The 27,057-nt window shown below is 40.4% G+C and overlaps 1 protein-coding gene across 6 annotated transcripts in view; it reads left to right on the forward strand.

Annotated features, from left to right (window-relative positions):
* Positions 1-27,057, forward strand: part of dnah9l (dynein, axonemal, heavy polypeptide 9 like) — a 427,363-nt gene that overhangs the window by 303,802 nt on the left and 96,504 nt on the right. For all 6 annotated transcript variants that reach the window (XR_006312134.1, XM_043693606.1, XM_043693607.1 and 3 more), the window contains exon 62: positions 19,856-19,957. Coding sequence is in view for 5 of the 6 variants with exons in the window: in XM_043693606.1 (XP_043549541.1) it covers positions 19,856-19,957 (102 nt within the window). In the remaining variant the exon portion in view is untranslated. The remainder of the gene's footprint in view (positions 1-19,855; positions 19,958-27,057) is intronic.

Raw genomic sequence — 27,057 nt, forward strand, 5'->3', positions numbered from 1 at the left:
TACAACTGCAACATTTAAGAGGCATTTGGATGGGTATATGAATAGGAAGGGTTTGGAGGGATATGGGCCAGGTGCTGGCAGGTGGGACTAGATTGGGTTGGGATATCTGGTCAGCATGGACGGATTGGACCAAAGGGTCTGTTTCCATGCTGTACATCTCTATGACTCTATGACTCTATAAATCTCCCATAAACCATCTTCAGCATATTAGCTACCTGGCCAATATTTGAAGGGACCAATGGACATGATGCCAAGGTCCTTCTGACCTTCAATACTTCAAACCCTGGTTCCTACTGTTCATCATGTATTCCCTTGCCTTGTTTGTTACGCTCAAGTGCATCAACTCACACTTGTCTGGATTGAATTTCATCTGTCACTCATCAACCCACCTGACCAAACTACACCCTCCTGTCATCTAAATCCACCCTATTTACCATCTCACCGTTCTTTATATCATGTGTGAACTTAGCGATTAACCCTCCTAAATTCATTTTAATATACCACAGATAGCCAAGGCCCCTGAGGAACTCTACTGGGTGAGTTATGAAAACACCCTTCCACCATTAACCTCTGCTTCCTGCCACTCGACCAATTCTGGATCCAATTAGTCAAATTTTCTTGAATTCCATTAGCTCTTTGCTATCAGTTTCTCACATGGAGCCTTATCAAAAGCCTTGCTAAAATCCAAATTGGCAAAGTCAGATACATTATCCTCATCTACATACCTGGTCACCTCTGAAAAATTCAATCACATTGGTTCAGATGTGACCTATCCTTAACAAGACTAAGCTGACTGTTCTTGATTCATCACTGTATCTCCAAGTGCTGATTAATTCTGTCCCTCAGAATTGTTTTCAATGGTTTCCCTACCACTGAGTTTAGACTGACTGTTCTGTAGTGTCCTGGTTTATCCCTTACTCCATTCTTGAATAAAAGTACTATATTGGCTGTCCTCCAGTTCTCTGGCACCTTTTCTATGACTAGAGAAAAATGGAAAATTATTGCCCATGCTATTTCCTCCCTTCCCTCACTCAACCATCTGAGATACATTTCATCTGGCCCTGAATCTTTATCTCTTTTTAAGCCTGCCAGACCACTCACAACCTCCTGTCTGTCTATGCTCACTTCTTTAAGAATGTTACAGTCCTTCACCTTGATATCTATACCCAAATCATCTCTCTCCATAAGTACCAACACACAGTCATCGAGGTACTGAGCTATGGAACAGAAAAGTTGATACTAAACCTGAAAAAGCAAGAGGAGCAGATTACGGAGGAACCTTGATTATCTGGCATTTGATGAACCGAATTTTGGATTATCCAAACAAAATCGCAGGGTCTCGATGCTTGGTTAACTATGTTACCCAGCATTCAATTAACCAACCAAAATACTCTCGCCCATGTCCTTCAGATAATTGAGATTCTTCTGTGCATGGTAAGCAGCAGTGAGTTAACCATTATAGAAAATCAAAGGTTCTTAGAGTAATGTGGAGAAAACCACACAGGAACTCCTAGCAGCAAGCACATGAAGAAACAGGGTGTGATTCATGCAATGGAGGAAGTCCACTAGTGGGAATCCAACCCAGCCAATTTATAGAGGGTCATGAGTGCAAAGAAACTAGGACAGAAAATATTAAACACAGACCACAGTAGGGGATATAGAGGCATTTGCAAGATTTTAATTCCTCTATTGTTACAGACCTGCAGGACAGATTCTGATACATAGAAATCAAGGTAGATGGTAAAAAAGCAAATTTCAAATTGAATATGGGGAGAAAATATTGATTTTTTTCAAATGTTACAGCATTGTTGAGGCCGCAAGTCCTTTTATAGTCCTCCTTTAACTTCAACGCTGCAGAAGTATGACGAACAGAGTGAACAGCCAGTGAATGCTAAAATTACAACAATGGAAACGATTTTACAGAAGTTTTGCATATCATCTTAATCGCTATGAATCTGTATGAAGCAGATCTACTTGTATAGCCTTAAATCTTCTTTGATAAGCAGATAGTGAAGATGCTGACCTCAACTCTGCATTCTCTAGTCCAGGCACTGCTGCCTGAGTATTACAAGAAGGTGACATAATACTCTTCACTTATTTTCAAGATAGAAACTGAAAATGGCAGGAAAAGAAGTTGCCAAAGAAGGCAGTGAATAGCCACAATAAAGAATTCTTTACCTTTGTTTGCTTTATTTACATATAGCCAGATAGAAGGAATAACTTAGGTTATTAATTTTCTGGACCTTTGGATTCTGTTCGCACTGTTCCTGAAAACCCAATTGTCTTTTTGAAGTAATTCTTTCACAAAGAATACTTCTGCTGGCAAGTTCCTCAAAGCCACTCACTATTCTGACCTAAAAATATATCACCATTCCTTCAGTGTTGCTGGAACGAAAACCTGGAATTCACTCTCGAACAGCATCGTGGATTTGCTTACACCAAACACTGCAGCAGTTCAAGAAGGCAGCTCAACACCATCTCTTTAAGGGAAACTCGGGATGGGCATTAGATGCTGGCCCAGCTAGCAATGTTCACATCTGATTTTTTTAAGAAGTGATGTTTTGTGTGTATTTCTACATATTCAGGGAACATATGAAGGAGATTCTGCAACAGCAACTGCAAACACAGTTAGATTAAATATTTTGTATTCGTGACAAAATTGTTTACTAATTTAGTCACAAGTGAAAACAAGCAGAGCTTCAAAACAACTCTACAATTAGTAAACTGCCTACAAAATCTGATATCTCAAGGATAGAACAGCTCTCTGAAGTCATGTGCAGAGAACATTAATAAGTGTGACATGTATAGAAAGAACTTAATTCCTTAGAAACTGCCCATAAAGAGGTAGTAAAATAACTACAAGTCGTTAATAAAGAGCTGTCCGAAGCAAGACGAAGATCCTGAAATCCAACTTGGGTCATGCCAGTATTCAGCATGCAGTAATTGTCAATTCTGCATAAAATGGCAGATGGAGATTGCAGGGTAAAACCAACAACAAGCCAGAGAAGCACTCGAGAGAATTGTTTTTAACCAAAATCAACAGGACCCAACTATTGCTCTTCGAGAAACACAATGCTTTGGTAAAGTTGAAAGTTGAGTATCAAACTGAGCTTGAACAGATCAGAACTCAACAAGAATTGGACTAACTATCTTAAAATCCAGCTCTTAACAGCAAAATTTTAAAAAAGCTCTTGTATATAGACAACCAATGTTCTTATGCAATTGACACATTATAGAGATATATCGATGGAGGAAAAAGTCTCTGTTGTAGAAATGTTCAAACCGCCAAGACCACAGTGAAGAAAACTTTCCGTTACGGTTCTTGCAAGGTTAGCTCATCTTTCAAAAAGAAAACCTGATGAGAGAGAATAAAACATCATTTTTCCCATATTAATATTGAGATTACCTGCAGAATGAAATGGCCTTTTCAAGTGCGTTTGCAGATCACAGTCCGACACAAGAATTTCCTATAGATTATGGACTACCTGTTTACCCCATTATCTTTGGTGGAGCAGTCCTACCTTCTTGTGGAATCCCTGAAATGTCATTATTTGCACCTCAGCAACCTTTCACTACTGCAAGTGTCAATGTGATACTGCCACCTTGAGTCATGGAGTTGTAGAGATACACAGTACAGAAACAGACCTTTTGGTCCACCTCGTCCATGTCAACCAGATAGGCTGAATTAATCTAGTCCCATTTGTTAGCACTTAGCCCACATCCGCCAAACCCTTCCTGTTCATATACCCATCCAGATGCTTTTTAACTGTTGTAATTGTACCAGCCTCCACCACTTCCCCTAATAGCTCATTCCATACACACACCACCCACTGTGTGAAAACGTTGATGCGTAGATCCATTTTAAGTCTCTCCCCTCTCATCTTAAACCAGTGCCCTTAGTTAACCTTGTCTATTAACCCTATCCATGCCCCTCATAATTTTATAAACATCTGTAATGTAGACCCTCGGCCTCCGACACTCCAGGGGAAACAGTCCCAATCTATTCCGCCTCTCCCTGTAGCTCAAACCCTCCAACCCCGGCAACATCTTTGTAAATCTTTTCTGAACCCTTCCAAGTTTCACAACATCCTTCCTATAGTAGGGAGACCAGAATTGCACGCAATTTTCCTAAAATGGTGTAACTAATGTCCTATACAGCCACAACATGACCTCTCAATCCTGTACTCAATAAACTGACCAATAAAGGCAAGCATACCAACATCACCTTCACTATCCTGTCTACCTGTGACTTCACTTTCAAGGAACTATGAAACTGCAATCCAATGTCTCTTTGTACGACAAGACTCACCAGAACCTTACCATTAAGTGTATAAGTCCCGGCATGATTTGCCTTTCCAAAATGCAGCACCTCACATTTATGTAAATTAAACTCCATCGGCCACTTCAGCCCATTGGCCCAACTGATCAAAGACCTGTTGTACCCGAAGAAAGAGATATTTTAATCCTTAATGTTGTAGAATAGGCTTTATTTCCTCTCCTTCAGAATTTTCTTTTCAACACCCTTTGCTTGGCTTTATATCTATTAGATCCATCGCTAGATCAGAGAGTGAAATAGAAGAAAAAGAAAACAAAAACTTGAATTCCTTTTTTTTTAATAAGAGCCTGGAAATTAATTGCTCAAAAAAAAGATTTGGCGGGAGGGCAAGTGCAGTAAATATTTGAATTTTAAAAGTAAAAAGGAATATTGTAAAACAATTTTGTGGATTGAATTTGTAGGGTAGATCCTTCTCTTTAAGGACACCCAGTTAACATGTGCAAAAGGAGCTATGTCATAGTGATTTCAGATTACATGGAGCTGGAGCCTGGGTCTGTTGGCCTCCAGATAAGATACTCTCTGTCACCTAAGTAGTTAGGTTCAATAAAGTTTGTTACGATTTCCTCACAAAAGTGTAGATCTTGCATTGCTACAGAGCATTTACCTTCTTCAAGATGAAAGTTTGTGTCTACCTCTCATGTCCTATGGAATGGTATGTGTTGCGGACAAGGCAACACATACCATGTTGAAGGTGTAATTGTTGCTGGTACTGATGGTATGGTTTCTGCTTCTCTTGTGGCTGTTCCAACAGTTTCTCAGTAATTCATACTGTAACGGCATAAATTGAAAGCTGTCAGCTGGGAAAATCAGATAAAGATGAATATGGTCCGAGATATGTGAAATTATTTCTAAAAAGTTGGAAATTTCTGAGAAACAGAGAAATAGGGTCAAAGAGTCAGTTTTATGCGCATAGAGCTTTTCCATAGGCAGAGAAACAGCCATGCAGTTTCACAGTTTCAAGCACATCAGTTTCATTGGTCAAGGAATCTGCATGGTGCTTTTATCTTTATTTATCCTGGCAAGTTCTACGTGGCTCAGTTCACGTGCATTGGCCGTTAAAGCCATAATCTTGAGTGAAGTCACTATGAATTGCTTGTTAGATTTTCTGAGTGACTGACCTGAAATCTCCACAAGGGAATCCTGCTCACCTCAGAATGTTCTCTGTAAATCACAGAAGTTGGTAGCTTTGTATTGGGTTTATGACCTGCCACCATTTTTCAGCCTTTGAATATCAGCGTGTCTGCAACTGAACCCTGACTTTGCAGTGAAAGCTTTGTCTGCAGATTGCCAGAAGTCAGTGTAAAAGTATGAGTAGGAGACAAAATAAAGACAGAGAAAGAAAGCTGAGATTAAGAGATAAGATGAAAAAGAAATTAAAATAATGTTTTAATCTTATGTTAACTTTTAGTCCCGGAGAAGGCATTTGGCAATCATAGTGATTTCACATAATTAGAAATTTACTTTTATTTAAAGCGACATGTCCAACCTCTTTATGTTTAGTGATTATCTAGTAGGTAACTATTGTATGTCATGCCCTTCATCTTTTTAGAGTCATAGAGATGTACAGCATGGAAACAGACCCTTCATTCCAACTCGTCTATGCCGACCAGATATCCCAACCCAATCTAGTCCCACCTGCCAGCACCCGGCCCATATCCCTCCAAACCCCTTCTATTCATATACCATCCAAATGCCTCTTAAAATGTTGCAATTGTACCAGCCTCCACCACTTCCTTTGGCAGCTCATTCCATACATGTACCACCCTCTGCGTGAAAATGTTGCCCCTTAGGGCTCTTTTATATCTTTCCTCTCTCACCCTAAACCTATGCTCTCTAGTTCTGGACTCCCCAACCCCAGGGAAAAGAGTTTGCCTATTTACCCTATCCATGCCCCTCATAGCTTTATAAACCTCTATAAGGTCACCCCTCAGCCTCCGACGCGCCAGGGAAACAGCCCAGCCTGTTCAGCCTCTCCCCATAGCTCAAATCCTCCAACCCTGACAACATCCTTGTAAATCTTTTCTGAACCCTTTCAAGTTTCACAACATCTTTCCGATAGGAAGGAGACCAGAATTCCAACAGTGGCCTACCAATGTCCTGTACAGCAGCAACATGACCTCCCAACTCCTGTACTTAATACTCTGACCAATAATGGAAAGCATACCAAACGCCTTCTTCACTATCCTATCTACCTGCGACTCCACTTTGCAGGAGCTATGAACCTGTCTCTTTGTTTAGCAACACTCCCTAGGACCTTACCATTAAGTGTATACTTCCTGCGAAGATTTGCTTTCCCAAAATGCAGCACCTCACATTTCTCTGAATTAAACTCCATCTGCCACTTCTCTGCCCATTGGCCCATCTGGTCAAGATCCTGTTGTAATTTGAGGTAACCCTCTTCGCTGTCCACTACACCTCCAATTTTGGTATCATCTGCAAATTTACTAACTGTACCTCTTAAGCTCGCATCCAAATCATTTATGTAACTGACAAAAAGTAGAAGACACAGCACTGATTCTTGTGGGACTCCACTAGTCACAGACCTCCAGTCTGAAAAACTACCCTCCACCACCACCACCCTCTGTCTTCTACCTATGAGCCAGTTCTGTATCCAAATGGCTATTTCTCTCTGTATTCTGTGAGATCTAACCTTGCTAATCAATCAATCTCCCATGGGGAACCTTGTCGAATGCCTTATTGAAACCCATATAGATCACATCTACCACTCTGCCCTCATCAATCCTCTTTGTTACTTCCTCAAAAAACTCAATCAAGTTTGTGAGACATGATTTTCCATGCACAAAGCCATGTTGACTATCCTTAATCAGTCCTTGCCTTTCCAAATACATGTACATTTTGTTCCTCAGGATTCCCCCCAACAACTTGCCCACTGGCCGACATCAGGCTCACTGATCTATAGTTCCCTGGCTTATCCTTACCACCCTTCTTAAATGTTAGCCAACCTCCAATCTTCCAGCACCTCACCTGTGACTATCGGTGATACAAATATCTCAGCAAGACACCCAGCAATCACTCTTCTAGCTTCCCACAGAGTTCTAGGATACACCTGATCAGGTCCTGGGGATTTATCCACCTTTATGTGTTTCAAGACATCCAGCACTTCCTCTTCTGTAATTTGGACATTTTGCAAGATATCACCATCTATTTCCCTACATTCTATATCTTCCATATCCTTTTCCACAGTAAATACTGATGCAAAATACTCATTTAGTATCTCCCCCATTTTCTGCGGCTCCACACAAAGGCCGCCTTGCTGATCTTTGAGGGGCCCTATTCTCTCCCTAGTTACCCTTTCAATTTCTTTAGTCATCCAGCATTCCCTATACCTACCAGCCTTCCTTTCACCCTAACAGGAATGTACTTTCTCTGGATTCTCGTTATCTCATTTCTGAAGGCTTTCCATTTTCTAGCCATACCATTACCTGCAAACATCTGCCCTCAATCAGTTTTTGAAAGTTCTTGCCTAATACCATCAAAATTGGCCTTTCTCCAATTTAGAACTTCAACTTTTAGATCTGGTCTATCCTTTTCCATCACTATTTTAAATCTAGGAGAATTATGGTTGTTCGCCCTAAAGTGCTCTCCCACTGACACCTCAGTCACCTGCCCTGCCTTATTTCCCATGAGTAGGTCAGGTTTTGCATCTTCTCTTGTAGGTACATCCACATACTGAATTAGTAAATTTTCTTGTCCACACTTAACAAATTCCTCTCCATCTAAAACTCCATCTAACACTATGGCAGTCCCAGTCGATGTTTGGAAAGTTAAAATCCCCTATCATAATCACCTTATTATTCTTACAGATAGCTGAGATCTCCTTACAAATGTGTTTCTCAATTTTCCACTGACTATTAGGAGGTCTATAATACAATCCCAATAAGGTGATCATCCCTTTCTTATTTCTCAGTTCCACCCAAATAACCTCCCTGGATGTATTTCCAGGAATATCCTCTCTCAGCACAGCTGTAATGCTCTTCCTTATCAAAAACGCCACTCCCCCTCCTCTCTTGCCTCCCTTTCTATCCTTCCTATAACATTTGTATCCTGGAACATTAAGCTACCCTGCCCATCCCTGAGCCATGTTTCTGTAATTGCTATGATATCCCAGTCCCATATTCCTAACCATGCCCTGAGTTCATCTGCCTTCTCTGTTAGGCCCCTTGCATTGAAATAAATGCAGTTTAATTTATTAGACCTACCTTGTCCCTGCCTGCCCGGACTGTTTGACTCGCTTCTGTTCTCAACTGTATCAGTCTCAAATTGATCTCTTTCCTCACTATCTCCCTGGGTCCCACCCCCCCACTTCACTAGTTTAAATCCTCCCAAGCAGCTCCAGCATATTTCCCTGCCAGTATATTAGTCCCCTTCCAATTTAGGTGCAATCCATCCTTCTTGTACAGGTCACTTCTACCCCAAAAAAGATTCCAATGATCCTAAAATGTGAATCCTTCTTCCCTACACCAGCTCCTCAGCCATGCATTCATCTGCTGTATCCTCCTATTCCTGCCCTCACTAGCTCGCAGCACCGGGAATAATCCAGATATTGCTACTCTTGAGGACCTCCTTTTTAAATTCCTGCCTAACTCTCTGTAATCACCCTTCAGACTCTCAACGTTTTCCCTTCCTATGTCGTTGGTTCCAATGTGGACAAGGACCTCTTGCTGGCCCCTCTCCCCTGTGAAAACATTCTGCACCTCTCTGAGACATCCTTGATCCTGGCACCAGGGAAGCAACACACCATTCTGATTTCTCGCTGCTGGCCACAGAAACATCTGTCTATACCTCAGACTTGAGAATCCCCTAACACAATTGATCTCTTGGAACCTGACATACCCCCCTTTGCAATAGAGCCAGTCTCATTACCAGAAACTTGGCTGTTCGTGCTATATTCCCGAGAATCCATCTCCCCCCCCCTACATTTTTCAAAAAAGCATACTTGGTTGAAATGGGTATAGCCACAAAAGACTCCTGCACTAGCTGCCTACCTCTCTTACCTTTCCTGGAGTTAACTCATCTATGTGACTGTATCTGAGACTTTCCCCCATTCCTATAACTGCCATCCATCATATACTGTTGTTGTTGCAAATTCCTCATTGCTTCTAACTGTCTCTCCAACCAATCCATTCAATCTGATAAGATTCGCAACCAACAGCATTTATGGCAGATATAATCCGCTGTAATCCTTAAACTCTCTTTTTGAATAGAGCTTTTCGTTAACATGCTGGTATAGCAAAAGTTGTGATAGAGGAGGACAACAATCAAAAGCTTTCTGATTTCTGTGTCTAACTGCATTAGTATGGATTGAAGAAATTACAGCCTGTTTGACTCCTTAATAGCATTGAGTACTGATAATCTTGAGTTATTTTTACCACAAAATGCAGGCATGTTTCACCAGTAGTACGCAATCATTAACTCAGTTCATATCTTGTTGCCTTTTGTTAAACTTTTACATTTGAACAGGGAGGATTGATAATATTTTTGTGATACGGGTCGAAAGAAATGGAATGTGATGCTCTGAATTGAAATGCAGATTGTAGTAATACAATATCTGGTTAGACACTGCCTTCTCCTGCAATTGATGCTGCCAATTTGGCTGTGTTCTTCCAGTCTCCTGCTTGGATTCCACATCTGCAGTTTTTTTTTGTCTCTAACATTGCCTGTTTAGCAACATTTTTCAGGGATCAAAGCGCATTAGGTGACCCTGTTGTGCAATTCTGAGTGAGTACTACACTATTAGAGTTGCCGTCTTTTGGCTGAGGCATTAGTAGCACCCCATTGCCTCTCTATTTAACATCACTGGGCCAGTAATCCAGACACCCAGGCTAATGCCAAGTGGAGACATGTTGAAGTCTCACTATGGTATATTTAGAAGTTAAATTTAATTCATTTATCTTGAATATAAAGCTAATCATAGTAATGGTGACCATGAAAATATCATCAATTGTTGTGTATCTAGTTCACTAATATCCTTTTGGGAAGGAAATCTGCCATCCTTACTGGGTCTGGACTACATGAGACTCCAGACCCCAACAATGCATTTGTTCCTAATTGCTCACTAAAATGACCCAGGAAGCCATTCAGATTAAGGTGAATTAAGTATGAACAACAAATCCTCATCTTGTCAGTGATGTTCATATTCCATGCTGGATATAAAATAATCATGACACTATTTTAAAGTAGAGGAGAAGAGTTCACTCGGGTGTCCTGGCCAATGTTAATCCTTCAACCTACATTATTAAAAAGGGTTGTTTAGTGGGACTTTGGTGTGTCAAGCTTGCCTATATATTTCCCTACATAACTGCACTGCCATCTGGCTCGGAAGTGCGAGGAATACCCCTGAGGCCATGAAAGATGCTATATAAATGCAACTCCTCATGGTCCTGCTAATCCGTTTTCATATTGCTACACCCAATTCTACACTGGAGAAATACCAGAGGGTTTGGGAATGGCAAATGTAGCTCCAAGATTTTTTAAAAAAACAAGTATAGCATGAACCTGGTAATTACAGGCTCATTAGCTTAACCTCTATCAAGGGAAAAGTGCTTGAGGGAATTTTATGAGATGCAGTAAGTGAACATTCAAAGAGCAGAAGTATCATGAGAGGTTGTTAGAATGACTTTAGATATAATAGTCCTTCAGAAATGCAAGGAAAAGTGGACATACAGGAGACTGAGAAAGCTGTAAATACGTGCAAACAGAATATGAATAAAGCTTGCAAGAGCTATTAAAACTAATGCTTAAAGTTTACATAACTGTATTGAGTGGAAGAGAGTGATAATGAAAAATGTGGGCTCAAGAAGCCAGATGTAGGCTATGCTATAATAAAGAATAATGAAATGGCAGGCATATTAAAAGCAGTATTTTGTATCTAATTTAAAGTGAAAGGAAAGAACAAACAAATTTAAAAAGCCACAGTTAAGGACAGAAATTTCATGGATTCAAGTTTAAAAGTAGTAATGAAGAAAATGATGGGACTTAGGTCAGAAAAGTCTATAGGACTTGAATGTTTTGATTCTGGGATAGGTACTCAAAGTTAAAACAGCAAATATATTAGTCATAATTTACCATATTTACAATAGCATGTTGAAGAATGTTGAGGGTAGGTCATGTTCTAACTGGTTTCTAGCTCTTTGAGGCAATTCAAACCTCTTGGAAAGAAGGTACACTGGACAGTAGAAGATTAGTACTGAATCATTTTGGTGCAAGTCTACAAAAGTGAAATGGTGAGAGCTTGTCGTTTCGGACACTTGCTGCTGTAGGCATTAATGGCAGGATTAGTGGATAGATAACAATGTTTTTGCAATGAATCAGGAAAGGCTCATGGAAGACCCTCTTCCATGAAAGGGGGAATGTGGCAATGATGTTCAGTGCCAAGAGTATGGCTCTTGGGCTGTGGCAGCAGGGCAAAGAGTTTAAGTGATCTCATATGTATATTTAAGTTCAGTGCATGCATCACCAACACTCATTATGTTCACTGCCCCACATCCCCATCACTCATCCAGCACTCGCTAACATTCAGGATTCATTTCTAAAATTGAAATACTCTATCTTGCTGATACACATCCAATGATGCCATTCCCACGTATTTCTACATACTTCCAACTATTCAGTTAAGGCAGCTCATCACCCAAACACAGTGCCACACAGTCACTGTCAATATGTACGTACCCTTGCAGGTCATGGATTGTTTATGGCAGGAGGAAGCATCAGAGAACCATCAAAAGGTAGGCATATTTTCATCAAGTAAACCCCATGCCAAGATGGTAATGTGAATCACAGGGTGAACTGTGAAGGGTGATATCTGCCATCCCAAGAAGACCAAGGATTATGGTAATGAGTGCCTTATGTCCCCCTTTTCAATTCTCTCCTCACCCTCATCTTCATATCTGACATCAGTGAAATCTACTGATGGTGTGACCATAGGCTGCCTTCTTTCCAACTTAACCTTCTCGTTCTGCTTTGATTCTTTCAGACACCCTAGAAATGTTGCCTATTGAGCCACAGCATCTCTAAGAGAGCAAGAAACAAAAGTGATGAGAAAACAACAGCTTTTGGTCTAACAATTGTGGGCAATAGCTTGATGCCAGCAGAGTACATACCTTAAAGGCTAGAACAGAGTCTGAATTGGCACATAGTGTCACTGGGGACCAGCAGGCCCCTAGGTAAATGGCAAAGAATAGCTTGTAAAACACAGACAAATGTAGAAGTTTCAGGCATTGACAAACCTTCAAGAAAGCCTGCTGTCATTTTCAAGGAGTATGGAGAAGTCTGGTTTCAGTGTGGCACAGAGCATCATGCAGAACTCGTATCGGGTTTTTATACTGCAGAAGAGGTGGTCAACTCTATAATACTACCAGCAACTTCAACTGTGACACAGCATCTGGTTTCTGCCTCAGTTATCATTACAGAACAGTTGAATTGCACGCAGTGCTGAAGTAAAAGCTCAGATGGAGGTCATAAAATCCATGATTAGTTCAATGCAGCAATCACCATATTATAGTGCTAACCTGTGGTACTGTTGTGCACAAGTACATAGAATAGAACAGCTCAGAAATAGGCCCTTCAGCTGACCATGTCTGTACCAACCATGATGTCATTCTAAACTAATACCATCTGCCTACACCATCTGTATCTTTCTATTCCCTGCCTCTTCATATGTCTGTTGCTATTGTATTTGCTTCTACCACCTCCTCTAGACAGCACGTTCTAGGCTCCTACCATCCTTTGTGATTAAAAACATTTTCCTTGCACATCTCCTTTAAACGTTCTTCTTCTCATCTTAAACTTATGGCCCCTTGTATTTGACATTTCAACCCCAGGGAAAAGACTCTGACTATCCACCCTATTTATGCCTCTCATAATTTTATATACTTCTGTCAGGTTGCCCCTCAGCCTCCAACACTTTAGCAACAGCAATCCAAGTTTGTTCAACCTCCCCTTTATAGCTAATACACTCCAATCTGGACAATATTCTGGTGAACCTCTTGTGCACCCTCTCCAAAGCCTTCATAGGCTTTCTATGGTGAATAGATTAAAACTGCACACAATACACAATGTGGCACAACTCGAGTCTTGTATAGCTGCAACATGGCTTGCAAACTTTTATACTCAATGCCCTGACTAATGAAAGCAACATGTTGAAAGCTTTCTTTTTCACCTTATTCACTTGTATTACCACTTTCAATGAGCTAAGGACTTTGTGCTCCCAACACTGCCATTTAGTGCCCTTGTTATTGTCTATCCCCCAGACAGTCCAGAATGCTACTTCTATCCCATGCTGGTGCTCTGAACGCAGGACCTCAAGGTTCAGAGATACTCAAGGTGCACTCTGCAAGGCAGCCTGCAACTTCCCCCAATGAAAGTCAGCAGCATTCCACCAAACAAGTAGCAGTCGCTCGGTAGCACTGACTATAATCACCAATAAAGACAAAAGTATCCATAAGAGAGGCATGAAGGGGGATTGCAGAAGGGTTCACTTTTGTTGATATTGTGCACTATCGTTTTGGATAAAGATGATTTTCAAATGGTCTTTGCAGGTTGCCTTTCCTGTTCTTTGGTGGTCAAGTAAATATTGTGATAGGGAGTTTCAGACAGTGCAGAATGCTATATCTATGGGTGAGGAAAAGTAGTTTAATCAAAAACAAAGTCTGATAATTTGTCCATTTGGAAGGAACCCTTCTTCCTCCTTTTCTCCAGGCAACTTCTTAATTTCTGGAGACAATAGCTGCATGCTACACAGTAAAGTGATGTTATGGAGCTTACTGCAAATCACCATGAATTCTGTAGATTCCAGCATCTTCTGTAAGACCAATGCATCTCTCCCTGCCTCTACTCTCAAATACTGCATTCCCCAAAGTGGATACAGCTGTGTAACCATTATTTAAACAGCTTGAGAACAACATTTTGTGTAGTTGTGTTACTTTTATCTTGCATGCACTACCACCTGTGGTCGGGTGGAAAGGAGATTCATTAGTCTCTAGCCTCAGGTGGACAGCCTGTAGTTCCTCTATGATGCTTGAAGTTAGGGACTACAGATAACTAGCACAGGGGGAATGTATTGTGGCTGCTGCCAGAATAGTAGTCCTTCAGCAATATAATGTTTATGGGCATGGTGGCACATCAACTGCACGTAAATGGAATTAAACCCTTTGTGGATCCTGTATGTCTTGTCATTATCATTGGATATCTAGAGAGCCGTGTGCGTTCTTGGATAACTCCTCACACTGAGAAATCCACAAATCCTTCAATGCTACTTGCCCCTCCTGAAGACATTGTGCAGTCTGTATCTAGAATAGATGTCCTCTATTATCTCCCTGATGCACTGGTGAGTGGCACTCTAGGGTAGGCTCATAAATTCCTGATGAAGGGCTTTTGCCCGAAACGTCGATTTCGAAGCTCCTTGGATACTGCCTGAACTGCTGTGCTCTTCCAGCACCACTAATCCAGAATCTGGTTTCCAGCATCTGCAGTCATTGTTTTTACCTCATAACAACAAAGCCATGTGGATGCTGGAGATCTGAAATATAAACAGAAAGTGTTGGACAATTCAGCAAGACCATAATAGTTCCAAAGAAGAAACTGTCTCTCTCCACAAACTCTGCTAGTTCTCCAAAGTTTTTTCAGTATCTTCTGTTTTTATACTGGGATATTCAAGCAATGGAAAGACCTACACCCATAAAAATTTAATGCAGCAATGATTTTAAGGGCTGCTATTCCCTTAAGGGTGCGGCGAGCAGACACAGATTCTTTTCTGATGGCAGTTATGTGTAAAGGAAACTTTGGGTAAAAATTCATTAAGGCATGGTTTTGGGCACAGGGATTGCAGCATGTGAACATGCCAGGCCCGGCCTATTCAAGGCATCAACACACAAAGTTGATGCTGCCTCCTTACCTTAATGATTTCACCCCAGCATGGAATATGCTACTGCTCGGTAGAGGGTTTAGTATCATTCATGGCTAGAACAATGACACTAGCTTGTACCTCATGAAGCTGCAACAATCTGTGAAAAAATTCAATAGAAGGAAAAGCACAGAAAAGAGAAAGATACCAGGTTTTCTGAAGGAGGCCTTAGTTCCAAAGAATGGAAAGAGAAAGAGATGCAATGTTTCTTCAGGAGACCCTTAAGGTACATGCTGAGAAAGAATCTCGATTGGTGGCCAAGAGATTGATACCTGTAGTTTGGCCCTGAGGTCCTAGCTGTAGTGCCAAAAGAAGTTCATTGACCTCACATGATCAAGGTCAGCAAACGTATCTTCATATGACATCCTATTCTCTGCATCAGCAACCCTTTTCACTGTTCAAAGTACCACACTCCTCAACTCTCAACCATTGGCAATTTCTATCAGTGAGATTCAAATAACACTCAAATACTTCACCTAACTACACATTAAACACCAGCATAATGGAAGCTTGCACTGACGCTATGAAAAGCATGTGTGACACTATGCACACAGATTGGATCCATGCAGGCAAGGACTGCAGATATCAACTTCAATGAACACTGTTCAAAGGGGCAGGCTCTCAGACATCTGTGCAGGGGTACTGCTTTAGAGGAGTTACAGTAGCAACATGAGGCACAAACCTGTTGATCTTTCTCAGGATGATGGCACTTATACTACCAGTACTGCTGTTCCATCAGTGATTTTTCTGTTCCCTGGCAGCCAGTCAGACTAGCCTTCTGCTCTCTATGTTGTGATTATGTCATCTGGAGCCAGGCCTTCCAGGCCCAGGAGTGGACGAGGTTATTCTACAAGGTCAATGCAGGCTCTTCCAGTGAAAGTCAACAGCCTTCCATTTGCCAAGCTACAACCATGACATAAGCACCGTGTAGAGACACAAGGAGGGTAAAGCCTCGCAGATAGGCACTAAAGGAATACATGAAGATGAATAGTTTAGTTTATATGTACTACTAGAAGTGTTGTTGATAAAGTTATTACAGAATGGCTTTTTGGTGGCTGTTCCTGGATTTTTTTTCCAGTATAGAACACTCTGATAGTGTACCCCAAATACTTTGAAAGTTGGAGAATTGCGAAGCAATTGTAATGTTGGGATGACATCTTGCAATGAGCTATCTGAACATACAGTCATATAGCATTAGGAACAAAAGGGCCAAAATATGTCCTTTCTGACTACCCCTCTTCCGTGATGTACTCCTTTTCCTAAGTTTGCTTTTCAGTATCTGGTGGTATGACTGTTCCCACAGTATTTAACAAACCACAGCAAACTGGACACGTTGAGTTTTTTAATTCACTCCTGGAATGCAGGTGGTTGCTGGCAGGGCCAGCATTTGTTGCCCATCCCTAGTTGCCCTTGAGAAGGTTGTAGTGAGCTACCACCTTGAACTCTGACTAGAGGAGATGGCACCGTTCAGTGATTCCCTCCTTGCTGAAATGCAGGCACCTTCCACACTGCTTCTGGCACAGATAGAAGTAGGACAAATACTACTTGAAGATATTTGATGAGTTTGGCCTCCAATTGAGAGCCTTTTTCCTGTTCCCTCAGGGCGCTGATTCCCTGCCTCTGCTGCATTTCCAGGACAGACTGCAACCAGTGCCCCCATCAGTGAAGCAGACTTTCTCCTGCCAAGCCAAGCAACTCTCTGACCACCTAGCTGGAATCCAGCACCATTCCCTTGAAAATGCAATGTGTTAGTTCCTCCAATAACAATACAGTACGTCTGCTGAATCTGCACCATCGAATTAAGTTAAAAGCACTGGAAGATGTATGGCTAATCTTTTAGATAGCACAAGCAGGGGTGTCCCTTTTACAGGCAAACAGTTGGTAGTAATTGAGAGGGTATCAGCTAGACTGTGTGCTCCAAAATGGCAGATTGTTCTACCATGACAGAGTTTTCTTTTTAGTTTTTCACAGGTTGTGTATGTTCCTGACTAAACCAGTATTTATTGCCCATTCGTAATTACCCTTAAGAAGATGGTGGTGAACTGATTTCTTGAATTGCTACAGTGCTTGGAGTGTAGGGACATACACAGTGCAGTGAAGAAGTGAGTTCCAGTATCCCTACCCAAGGAGAGTGAAAGAATTGTGATATTTCTCCAAAGGGATGGTGTGTGGCTTTGAAGGGAGCTTGCAGGCTGTGGTTGTGGTGTTCCCATGCATCTTTCTCCTCCTAGTGATAGAGGCTGCAGATTTGGAAGATACTGTCAATCAAGGCTTGGTAAGATACTGCAGTGCATCTTATAGATGGTACATACTGCTGCCACTATGCATCATAGTGCCAGTCAAAAAGGAGGCTTTGTTCTGGATGGTGTCAAGCTTGTTGAGTATTATTGGAGCTGCATTCATCCAGGTAACTAGGGAGTTTGTGCCTCCTTGTTGCTGCATATGTTTTGGAGACACAGGAAGTGAGTTACTTGTTATGGAATTCCTAGGCTCTGACTTGTTGTTGTAGCCACAGTTATTTATATAGCTAATATAGCTAGTTTCTGGTCAGTGGTAATCCCCAGACTGTTGACAGTGTGGGGTTCAACAATGAGAATGCTATTGAACATCAAGGGGCGATCGTCAAATTCCCTTTTGTTGGAGATAATCATTGTCTTGTATTTGTGTGTTGCACACGTTACTTTCCACTTACTAGTTCAAGCCTGTGTGTTGTTCAAGTCTTGTTGTGTATGGACATGACTGCTTGAGGAGTCGTGACTGGTAATGAACTTGTGCAGTCATCAGCAAACAGACACTGTTTAGCATTCAGTATCTGCTACTCTCCATACTTTCCATGCATGCACAGCCACTTGAGGCTGGCAGCAACTGGCTGACTCAATATTTCAGTTGAAAATTTCTATAGCATCATCACGTGCTATTATGTGAACCCATTTTGTAGCATTTATCTCTGTAATCTATGTGAGATAGAAGAGCTTGATATGGCAGCATGATAATAAAACATGTTCTATTACCATTGCTATTATCTTTCACTTTAAACCATTAAATTCATCCCAAGGATGCATTTTCAGAAGTTACTTCAAACAACTAGTTGCAGGATGGTACCCTGTAACAATTCAAATAATGCTAGTTAAATTTGAAATTAATATGGATGTCAGTTTAAATTGAGTGTGAATCATCAACATTTAGTTAGGAGCTTTTCTGTATTAAATGAAACTGGTAATATTAACTTTGGTGTAGTGTAAAAGTTACTTCAATAGATTTTTATTGTCTGTTAATGAAAATCTATTTTGGTCACATTTCCCTTAACATTTGACAACTTTATTTAAAGTAGTTGCAATAAACTTCAGAGGGCAGATGCAGCATAAAAATTCTATAGTGAGTCATAAATGTTTGCTGATAAACCGTATGGATCAGCAAAAGGTATATCACTCGTTACCCACGTAGCCCACAAAAAGTCATATTTGAAGTATCTTTTCAATGAATCAAAAGTACCTGTTTTAGGCATGATTGAATGCTACGCAAGAGAACATATGTCAACTGAACATTTCACTGCTGTCTTGAATGTTAGCATGATATATTTTGCAAGCGGTAGTACATCTATCATAGATGGACTTAAAACTTACACAAAATGTACATTCTCATTAAATGATGAGTGGCTAATTCATCTTTCCACAGCATAATTAATGGTTTCTCCACAGAACAATTTTTCATTGTTTGTTGCGATGTATTTTCAACAGTTTTTTTTGTTACTTTTTTCTATTTTTGCATGCCTATCACGATGTCATTTCCAAAAGATCTATGTAAGTATTAACCTAGTTTAATGTTTTCTTGCAGTTTGAGTGTTCCTTTACAAGGTTAGTTTGTAACAGCATTTCAGAACTGCGGCATTTGTGATCAATCATGCACCAGAACGCAGTGTTATATTTCTTGCACATGTTCAAAAAGCATAATGAAAAGAGAAGTGCATAATTCATTAATATCTGATTCTTGTACTGTATTGTTTTTAACCATTTAATAATCTGCTGGATGCAGAAATTTAATGATGGAATCTCGGTGGCTGTCAATCAGCTTCTTGAATTAATTTATTGATTTTATTTCCTGACTCTAACTCGCAAAAATATTGTCTGTATGCATAACTAAATTAAACGAAGGACACAAAAATGTTAGTGGTAGAATAGTTTTAAACAGCAACAGGGTAATCATGCTAAAGGAAGAAAGCCATGCTCAGTATCTAGGTTTGCTATTCGTCACATGTAACTGCCCCTTGTGAAGCTTAAGTGAAGGAGAAGTAGGGAGAAAGATCTGACTCCACATTTACAGAGTTAGAAGATGGTATCTATGGTATAACTGGTGTGGCAAAGCATCGCATAATTGTAAAAGCATAGGATAACATATAAACAAAGAATAAACAGGAAGGATTAGTGAAGAGGAGAGAGGTGAAATATATGTACAATGTCTATGGACACTGCACTTCCTTGTAACTTATTTCTTATTGGCTTATAAACTGTACATATTTCATATTATTTTGATTACATCATATTATTATAAATAAATTGAACAGCATTACTGCAAAATATGCTCACTGTATATATTGCCAGGTTAATTGTGAAGTGGAACACAAACGTAAAGCACTTGAGCAAGCTAATTCTGATTTAGCTGCTGCTGCAGAGAAGCTTGAGACCATTAGAAAAAAGCTTGCAGTAAGTACTGTGATTTGTAATTACCTTCCTGTGAAATATATTTTGTGTTTATTTAAAAAAAAGCTCTTATTGAACAGCTGTACTTTGCATTGTCAATTTTTACATGGATTATTGTGGTTTCAAAATGACAGAACAAATCTATATTTTAATGTTTGCAGTGAAGTAAACTCATTACAGTAAGAATGATTAAGTAAACTCTGTCTGTTCCTTAATCCTCATATTGTTTCATTTCACATGTCATTATATAAAGGCAAGGCCATAGGTTAAGTTAGCTACCAAGTCATATGCAGCAGTGACTCCAATGATATTGCTGCAGCTAGATCATAAACCACCACTGACTACTGTGAAATCCAAATCCTTGTAAATAGTCCCTTGTTAACTGTCATTAGATACTCATTGTTGAAAGCATGATTTGTTTTCAATTGCTTTGTTCTGAAAGTAGTATGAATTTTTTAAAAAATCTTCATTTTTAGTGTAACTAATTTATATGCATGCTTCATTAGGGGAACTTATAGTAACTAGTTATCAATAGTCTGTATTGGAAAAAAGTACTTATTTCATAGCTGAAAATAATGTCTATGAACAACTGTTTCAGTAAAACAAAAGGGAAAATCATATTATGATTATCAAATTTGTTTAGGTTTAACTAGATATCAAGGGTCAATATCTCTTTTGAGGGCTCTTTGTGAGATAATCTCAAGTTGTAAATTTTGATTTTCAAGGGCTACTGTTCAATTTTCGAGGGCCGCTTTCTCATTTCCACTAGTTCCTTTATTGGATGATACAGCCATGTCATAACATTACCTTTTGTATTTGTGTTGAATATCTTTTAGTATTTTCCTTGTTAGAAAGATAGGATGACACAAATGCCATACATCATATGCACATTATTCAAAATTTTAACTTGCAAAAGGTGGCTTTTGTTCATTAATGATAAATATATTTCCAAGATTCGGGGTAAAATTTTATGTTCCCCTGAGTGGCCTAAGCAATTACAGAAAGTGTGTGAAAATATGGCAAAAAATGAGATTATCAATATTGTGTAAAAAATGCGACTTACCTCTTCAGATTTCAAAATCTTGATGAGGAAAAGGATGAACTTATTCCCATACATATGCATCTCACTAATAGGCAACTCATTTCATTTTAATTTCCAATTCTCTCCTTCTAGAAACTAAATGGCACCAAATCCCTATATAACAGTCTGGGCAATTACTTGGTGGCAGCAGCTCGCCACTTACCTTCACCATAGTGTTCCTGCATGCTCCATGGAAACTGTTTATGTTATATATCAATTATCTGGATGAAGGAACAGAGGGCATTGTTGCTAAGTTTGCAGATTCACAAAGTTAGGTGGAGGGATAGATAGTGGTGAGGGAGCAGGAAGCCTACACATGGACTTGGTGAGGGGTTACACCTGAAACATCAACTTCTCCACCTCCTGATGCTGCCTGGCTTGCTGTGTTCTTCCAACCTCCTGCCTGTCTACTAAGAACTTGGTCAGGCAAGGAGAGTGGGCAAAGAAGTGACAGATGGAATATAATGTGGGAAAGTGTGAGATTATACACTTTGGTTAGAATAATAGAGGGATAGACTATTTTCCAAATGGGGAAATGCTTTGGAAATCTGAAGCACAAAGGCACTTGGGAGTCCTCATTCAGGATCCTCTTAAGCTTAACATGCAGGTTCAGTTGGCAATTAGGAAGACACATACAATGTTAGCATTTATTTCAAGAGGGTTAGAATACAGGAGCAGAAATGTATTACTGAGGCTGTATAAAGCTCTGGTGAGACTGTGTTTGGAATATTGTGGGTCCCTTATCTAAGGAGGAATGTGCTAGTGTTGGTGGGGTGCAGAGGAGGTTTACAAGATGGATTCAGGGATGAAGGTCTTGTCATATTGGGGGTGATTGAGGACTCTAGGTCTATTCTTGATTGGGATGAGAGTGAACCTCATTAAAACTTAAGGAAATTGTAATGCCTGAATAGAGTAAACATGGAGAAGATGTTTCCACTAATGGGAGATTAGGACCTAAGGGCACAGCCTCAGAGTGAAGGGATGACCATAAAGAATTGAAATTAGGAATTTCTTCAGTTAGAGGGCAGTGAATCTATGGAGCTCATTGTCGCAGAAAACTGTAGAGCCAAGTCATTGAATGTATTTAAGACAGAGATCAGTTCTTGATTGTTAAGGAGAGAAAACAAGAAAAAGGTGTTGAGAAACATATCAGCCCTGATCCAAGATGTTTAGGCTCATTGGGCCAAATGGCCTAATTCACTCTTGGATCTTATAGTCTTATGGCTCCGCTCCATCCTTTATGCAAGTTGGCAATGATAAATCTCCAGCCTCACCACATCATCTTGCCTGCTCTCCAACCAAACCACTTCAGGACTTCCCTTTGGAACTCAGGGACACCTATAATTTGCATGCTTCTGCCACGTGATTTGGCACACCCATATATCTCCTGTATCTACACAGGTTACATTTTAAAGCTTTTGGCTTCATTTATTCGCACTCACTCATTTTGCTCTGACATGGAGGCTTGCCACCTCTATTACTTGCATTACCTTTTAGCACATAAAAAGAGACAGTAGCTTGTCATGGTTCAGGGCATTGAACAGTCAAGGGGTTAGAAATGTTGCTTTATGACACCATGATATGTCAATGTCACAGCTGCAGCATGTACCAACAGCTTATGTGGCAAACAGACTGCTTACGATTCAACCAAACATCCACATGTGAAAGGCAAATGGGAGCAGTTCCTAGTGGGGTCAAGGAGGACTATAGTCAATCAGGGGTTTCTGCCACACATAGTCAAGCAGCTTGTCTCATTCCAGGCCAGGAGCTTGACCATGGCCAATCCTACAAGTCAAGTATCCAGGATTACAGGTATGTTACTCACGTTGATGTGGAGACATAAGTTTGTGGAGTGCACAACATTTTCCCACACTGAGACAAAGGGAGGGACTGAACATGGTGACAGTGGATGCAGTAGCAATTAGTGGTAGTGCAGGAGCATGAGTGGTGATGTCTTTCAAGATAACAATGCAGGACGACCATGTGAAAGGTAGTTCATGGTTTGTAGCATCTTAAGTATATAGCTGGGGTTTAACTATGGTACCAGCATTGTGAACATCACAAATTCCCAGCTGAGCTGAATACTTCCCCTTTGAAAACATTACAGTGCTACAGCCAAATTACAATTGTAATTCCCCTATTCCCCACCATCTCTGACATTTGGGTCCTGCTTCTACACCTGTCTCAAAACTTGGGCACGGCATCCCCACCCACCACATCACATCACATCACATCACATCACATCACATCACACTAACCGAGTCTCTGGCCTTGCTCCATCTCTGACTGGACGCAGTTCTGGACCCAATGAATATCAAATACTTACTGAATTGAATTACTGTCATTCCAGCCTCCTGAAACTCTAAGTGAGGGTCGGGTACTGGGTCAAGTAAATCATTATCTCAACCAATCAGCTGTTCACTCCCTCCACTCTTCCCATTCCTCCAATCACAGGCTCTGTCACTTGAGCAGTGACAGCAGGCATGAAGAAACCAATGATTGTTTGAGCTGGTGCAGTGAGCATGGGAGAAGTGGAAACTGGATCAGAGGAGAAGTTCCTCACCAATTCCATCTCTCCCTTATATGGGGGAGGGATGGCAGGTGTGACCTTTCACTGTTCAGCCACATGGTTGAATTTTCAGGGGAAATTTCAGATCATTTGGTTGTCAATTCACTCACTGCACCTTCTCCAGCCACCCCCTCCCCTCCCCCCACCCCCCCCCCCCCCCCCCCCCCAGCCCCACAAACCTGCATTGTTAGGTGTCACTAAATCTATTTTCATTGAACCACAGAAGAGGTTACAGGAAAGCAAGTCAATTTAGTCAACTACGTCTGAACCAGCTCACCGCAAGAGCAAATTAATTAGTCCCACTGTTGCTTCTGCTCTTTTCCAGTCTCTGCAAAATATCAAATTATGGGGAGGCAGTGGGGTAGTGGTACTGCCCTCTACAGCCACCAGCCAATTCATCATAAGTGCTGCAGTCTTGGCACCACCAGGGTCAAAGAGTGTGGTGCTGGAAAAGCACAGCCGGTCAGGCAACATCTGAGGAGCAGGAGAGTTGATGTTTCGAGCTTATGCACCACATTCTTCTACTCTGATCTCCAGCATCTGCAATTTCTCCTTGGCACCACCATAGCTCTGTCGTGGTCAATTTTTAACAAGTCCAACTGACTCTTATTTATTTACATAGGGTGAGTGGCTGTAGATTTTGGCACCCATTCACCCCTGTAACATGGGGTGCACTCGGGTGGGTGGGGGAGGTGGTGGGCTAGCTGCCTAACTTATATTATATGCCACTTTAACCAAAAACACAGCTGGTGAGGGCATGTCCTTTCCAGCCCCTGGTTTCAATAATGGTGCTGATGCAATTATTGTAAAAACCTATCTGGTTCACTAACATGCTTTAGGGAAAGAAATCAGCCATCCTTACTTGGTCTGACCTACATGTGACTTCTGGCCCTAACAATGTGCTTGATTCATAACTGACCCCTCTAAATTGGTCTAAAAGCCACCTGGACAAAAGAAATTAGGGAGAGGTACAAATGCTGGCCTTGCCTGTGACATCTATATCCCTGATCGAACTTTAAAAAGGAAAAATTTAAGTATACAAGTCTGTTTTTGATGAATGATTGCACAGTAAAAATAGACAAGTTTTTTAGTAAATTACCAACGTATAAAGAGTAAGCTTCCTGTAAAGGGTTGGCTGCATTTCTGGATCCCAACCCTGAAAATCATTAGAATGAGAAAAGAGACCATTTGGCCCATTGGGTCTGCACCATCTCTCTGAAGAGTATCTTCCTCAATCCCAGCCTCCTATTTATCCCTGTAACAATGCATTTACCATGGCTGTTCCAATTTAACATTGCCAATCCACTTAATCTGCACATCTTTAGACTGTGGGAGAAAACATGAGCACCTGGCATACCATGCTGACACAGGGTGAACATACAAACTCCACACAGTTGCCCAAGGCTGTATTTTTACCTGGTCCCTGGCACTGTGAGGCATGAAGCAATTCTTTACAAACAAGCCATTTAGTGACCAGGGAGCACACTTGGAATCCAAGAAGTAACGAGAAACTAGAATAGAAGAGCGAAAATATTAAATGTAGAACACATTGTAACTCGAAATAGAAAAGTTATCAATTTAGAAGTTTAATTTTGTGATGTATTTTTAATACCAGATAATAAAGCTACTTCTAATTTTGCAATGTTTTAATATTTTATGTCGTCTCTCACCTTCAATAAATGAGCTGTAGCTTTAAAATAGCATTTTTAAAATTCTGTTTGTATAAGTCTGTAATTGCTCTAACCCGAGGTTAACTACAGTGAAAGATTTTCCACTTTGACAGAATCTCTCAGCAGGTTTGGCAGAGTGGATGTTACACCGACACCAGTAACATGACAGCAATCCTGACCGAATTTCCAGATTCAAGATAGTTGCCATGTTTGAGACAGATTTCTGACTGGATTCGTGTCTCTCCTGGAGACATTGTCTGGGGGCAAGGGGAAAGAAAACATTATGGTTGTAGTTGGCCACAATCCGAACATTGGCATGATCCTGACCAAATTTAAGAGCTTGCCTCTCCGTCTGGCTTCTACATTTATCACTCCCTTCCTGTGAAATTACATTGACAGTTTGTGTAATTCCAGGTGAAAATCTTCCTCAATATATGCAATGCTAGAAGGACATTGTATCTTGTAATGGGTGACTCAAAGTTTGCAATGCTGTCACATTCAGAATAGGGATATGAGTTTGCTCATCTTACTTTGGTTGAGGGAAAGAGAGGGAGCTATTTGACTGTTATCCTTCCACCATGAAGTGCAATCGAGACTCGCATTGATGGTGTTTTGAATATCGTGAATTGGAAAGGTACATCATCCATATTTAAGGAGGGCATGCTGATTTGGGGAGATGAGTGGCACTGGTAAACCACAATAGGTCAGGCAGGATCAGAAATGTAGACTGTCCTGCTCCTCGACCTGTATACTTTTCCAGCACCACACTTTTCAACTCTGACTTCAGCATCTGCAGTCCTTACTTTCTCCCTGATTTGGGGAAATGGCTAAAATATATTTGAAAGTAAAAGTGCAATAAATTACCTCTGAAAAGAACATTCTGTTAAGTAGTTATACCTTTACCGTTCAAGTAGCTACAAGTCTCACTTTTTAGAAAGAAATATGCCAATAAATTCAGATTGGCTTATCTGAGCCCTCTTAGTTATCTTGGTTATGATAATAACTAAGATTTCTTGTTGCTGACCCGTGCTCTTTATAATCTGGTTGTTATTTTTTGATTATTTAGATGCTGAAAAATGAACTGTATTTGGCTTGACTTTTTTAAAAACAACAAAGCCCATAGAATAAAAGTGCAATTAACATAGTGAATTTTATGATTGTAATGACTTTCATGATGTGATATTCAAAGGACTGCATGGATTCACAGCACCATGCATATCAGAAAATGAACATCTAAAAATGAAAGGCACCATACCATCGTACAACAGATCATGGATCGTTACCTAAGTTGTATCGAACAAGATTCCTGTTAAATAGTTCTCCAACATTAAATTTTTTTAGTTTTTATGTGAGTACAGTTACTACACCTTTGAATGTTGATAATCTGTAGCAACAGTCAAGCCCATGAAAAGAGTAAAATTTTCACTTAGAACAGAATTCATTAAAATGGAGGAATCTAGTTAAATGCTGGGTATGAAGAGTATTTTAAATTGCACCTGATGATTAAGAACAAATGTACTGGGCATTTAATGTGTAGAAGGACTGCAAGATAATTAACTGGCATGCATAAAGATTCATGCTTTAGACAAAATTTTAATTTCGCACATAAATGTGCCTGATGTAGGCAGCATTTAATCACATAGCTGACAGGAGTAACTACTTTCATTTAACCTTGACTGAAGATCATGAATTCTAACAGGTTTAATTGGATACATCATTTAACAGAATGAACAGAGCAAATTTTCTTCAATTCATAGGTTCTGATTGACATGCACCAGCAATA

Source organism: Chiloscyllium plagiosum, chromosome 7 (genome assembly GCF_004010195.1).
Source record: "Chiloscyllium plagiosum isolate BGI_BamShark_2017 chromosome 7, ASM401019v2, whole genome shotgun sequence".
Classification (NCBI taxonomy): Eukaryota; Metazoa; Chordata; class Chondrichthyes; order Orectolobiformes; family Hemiscylliidae; genus Chiloscyllium; species Chiloscyllium plagiosum.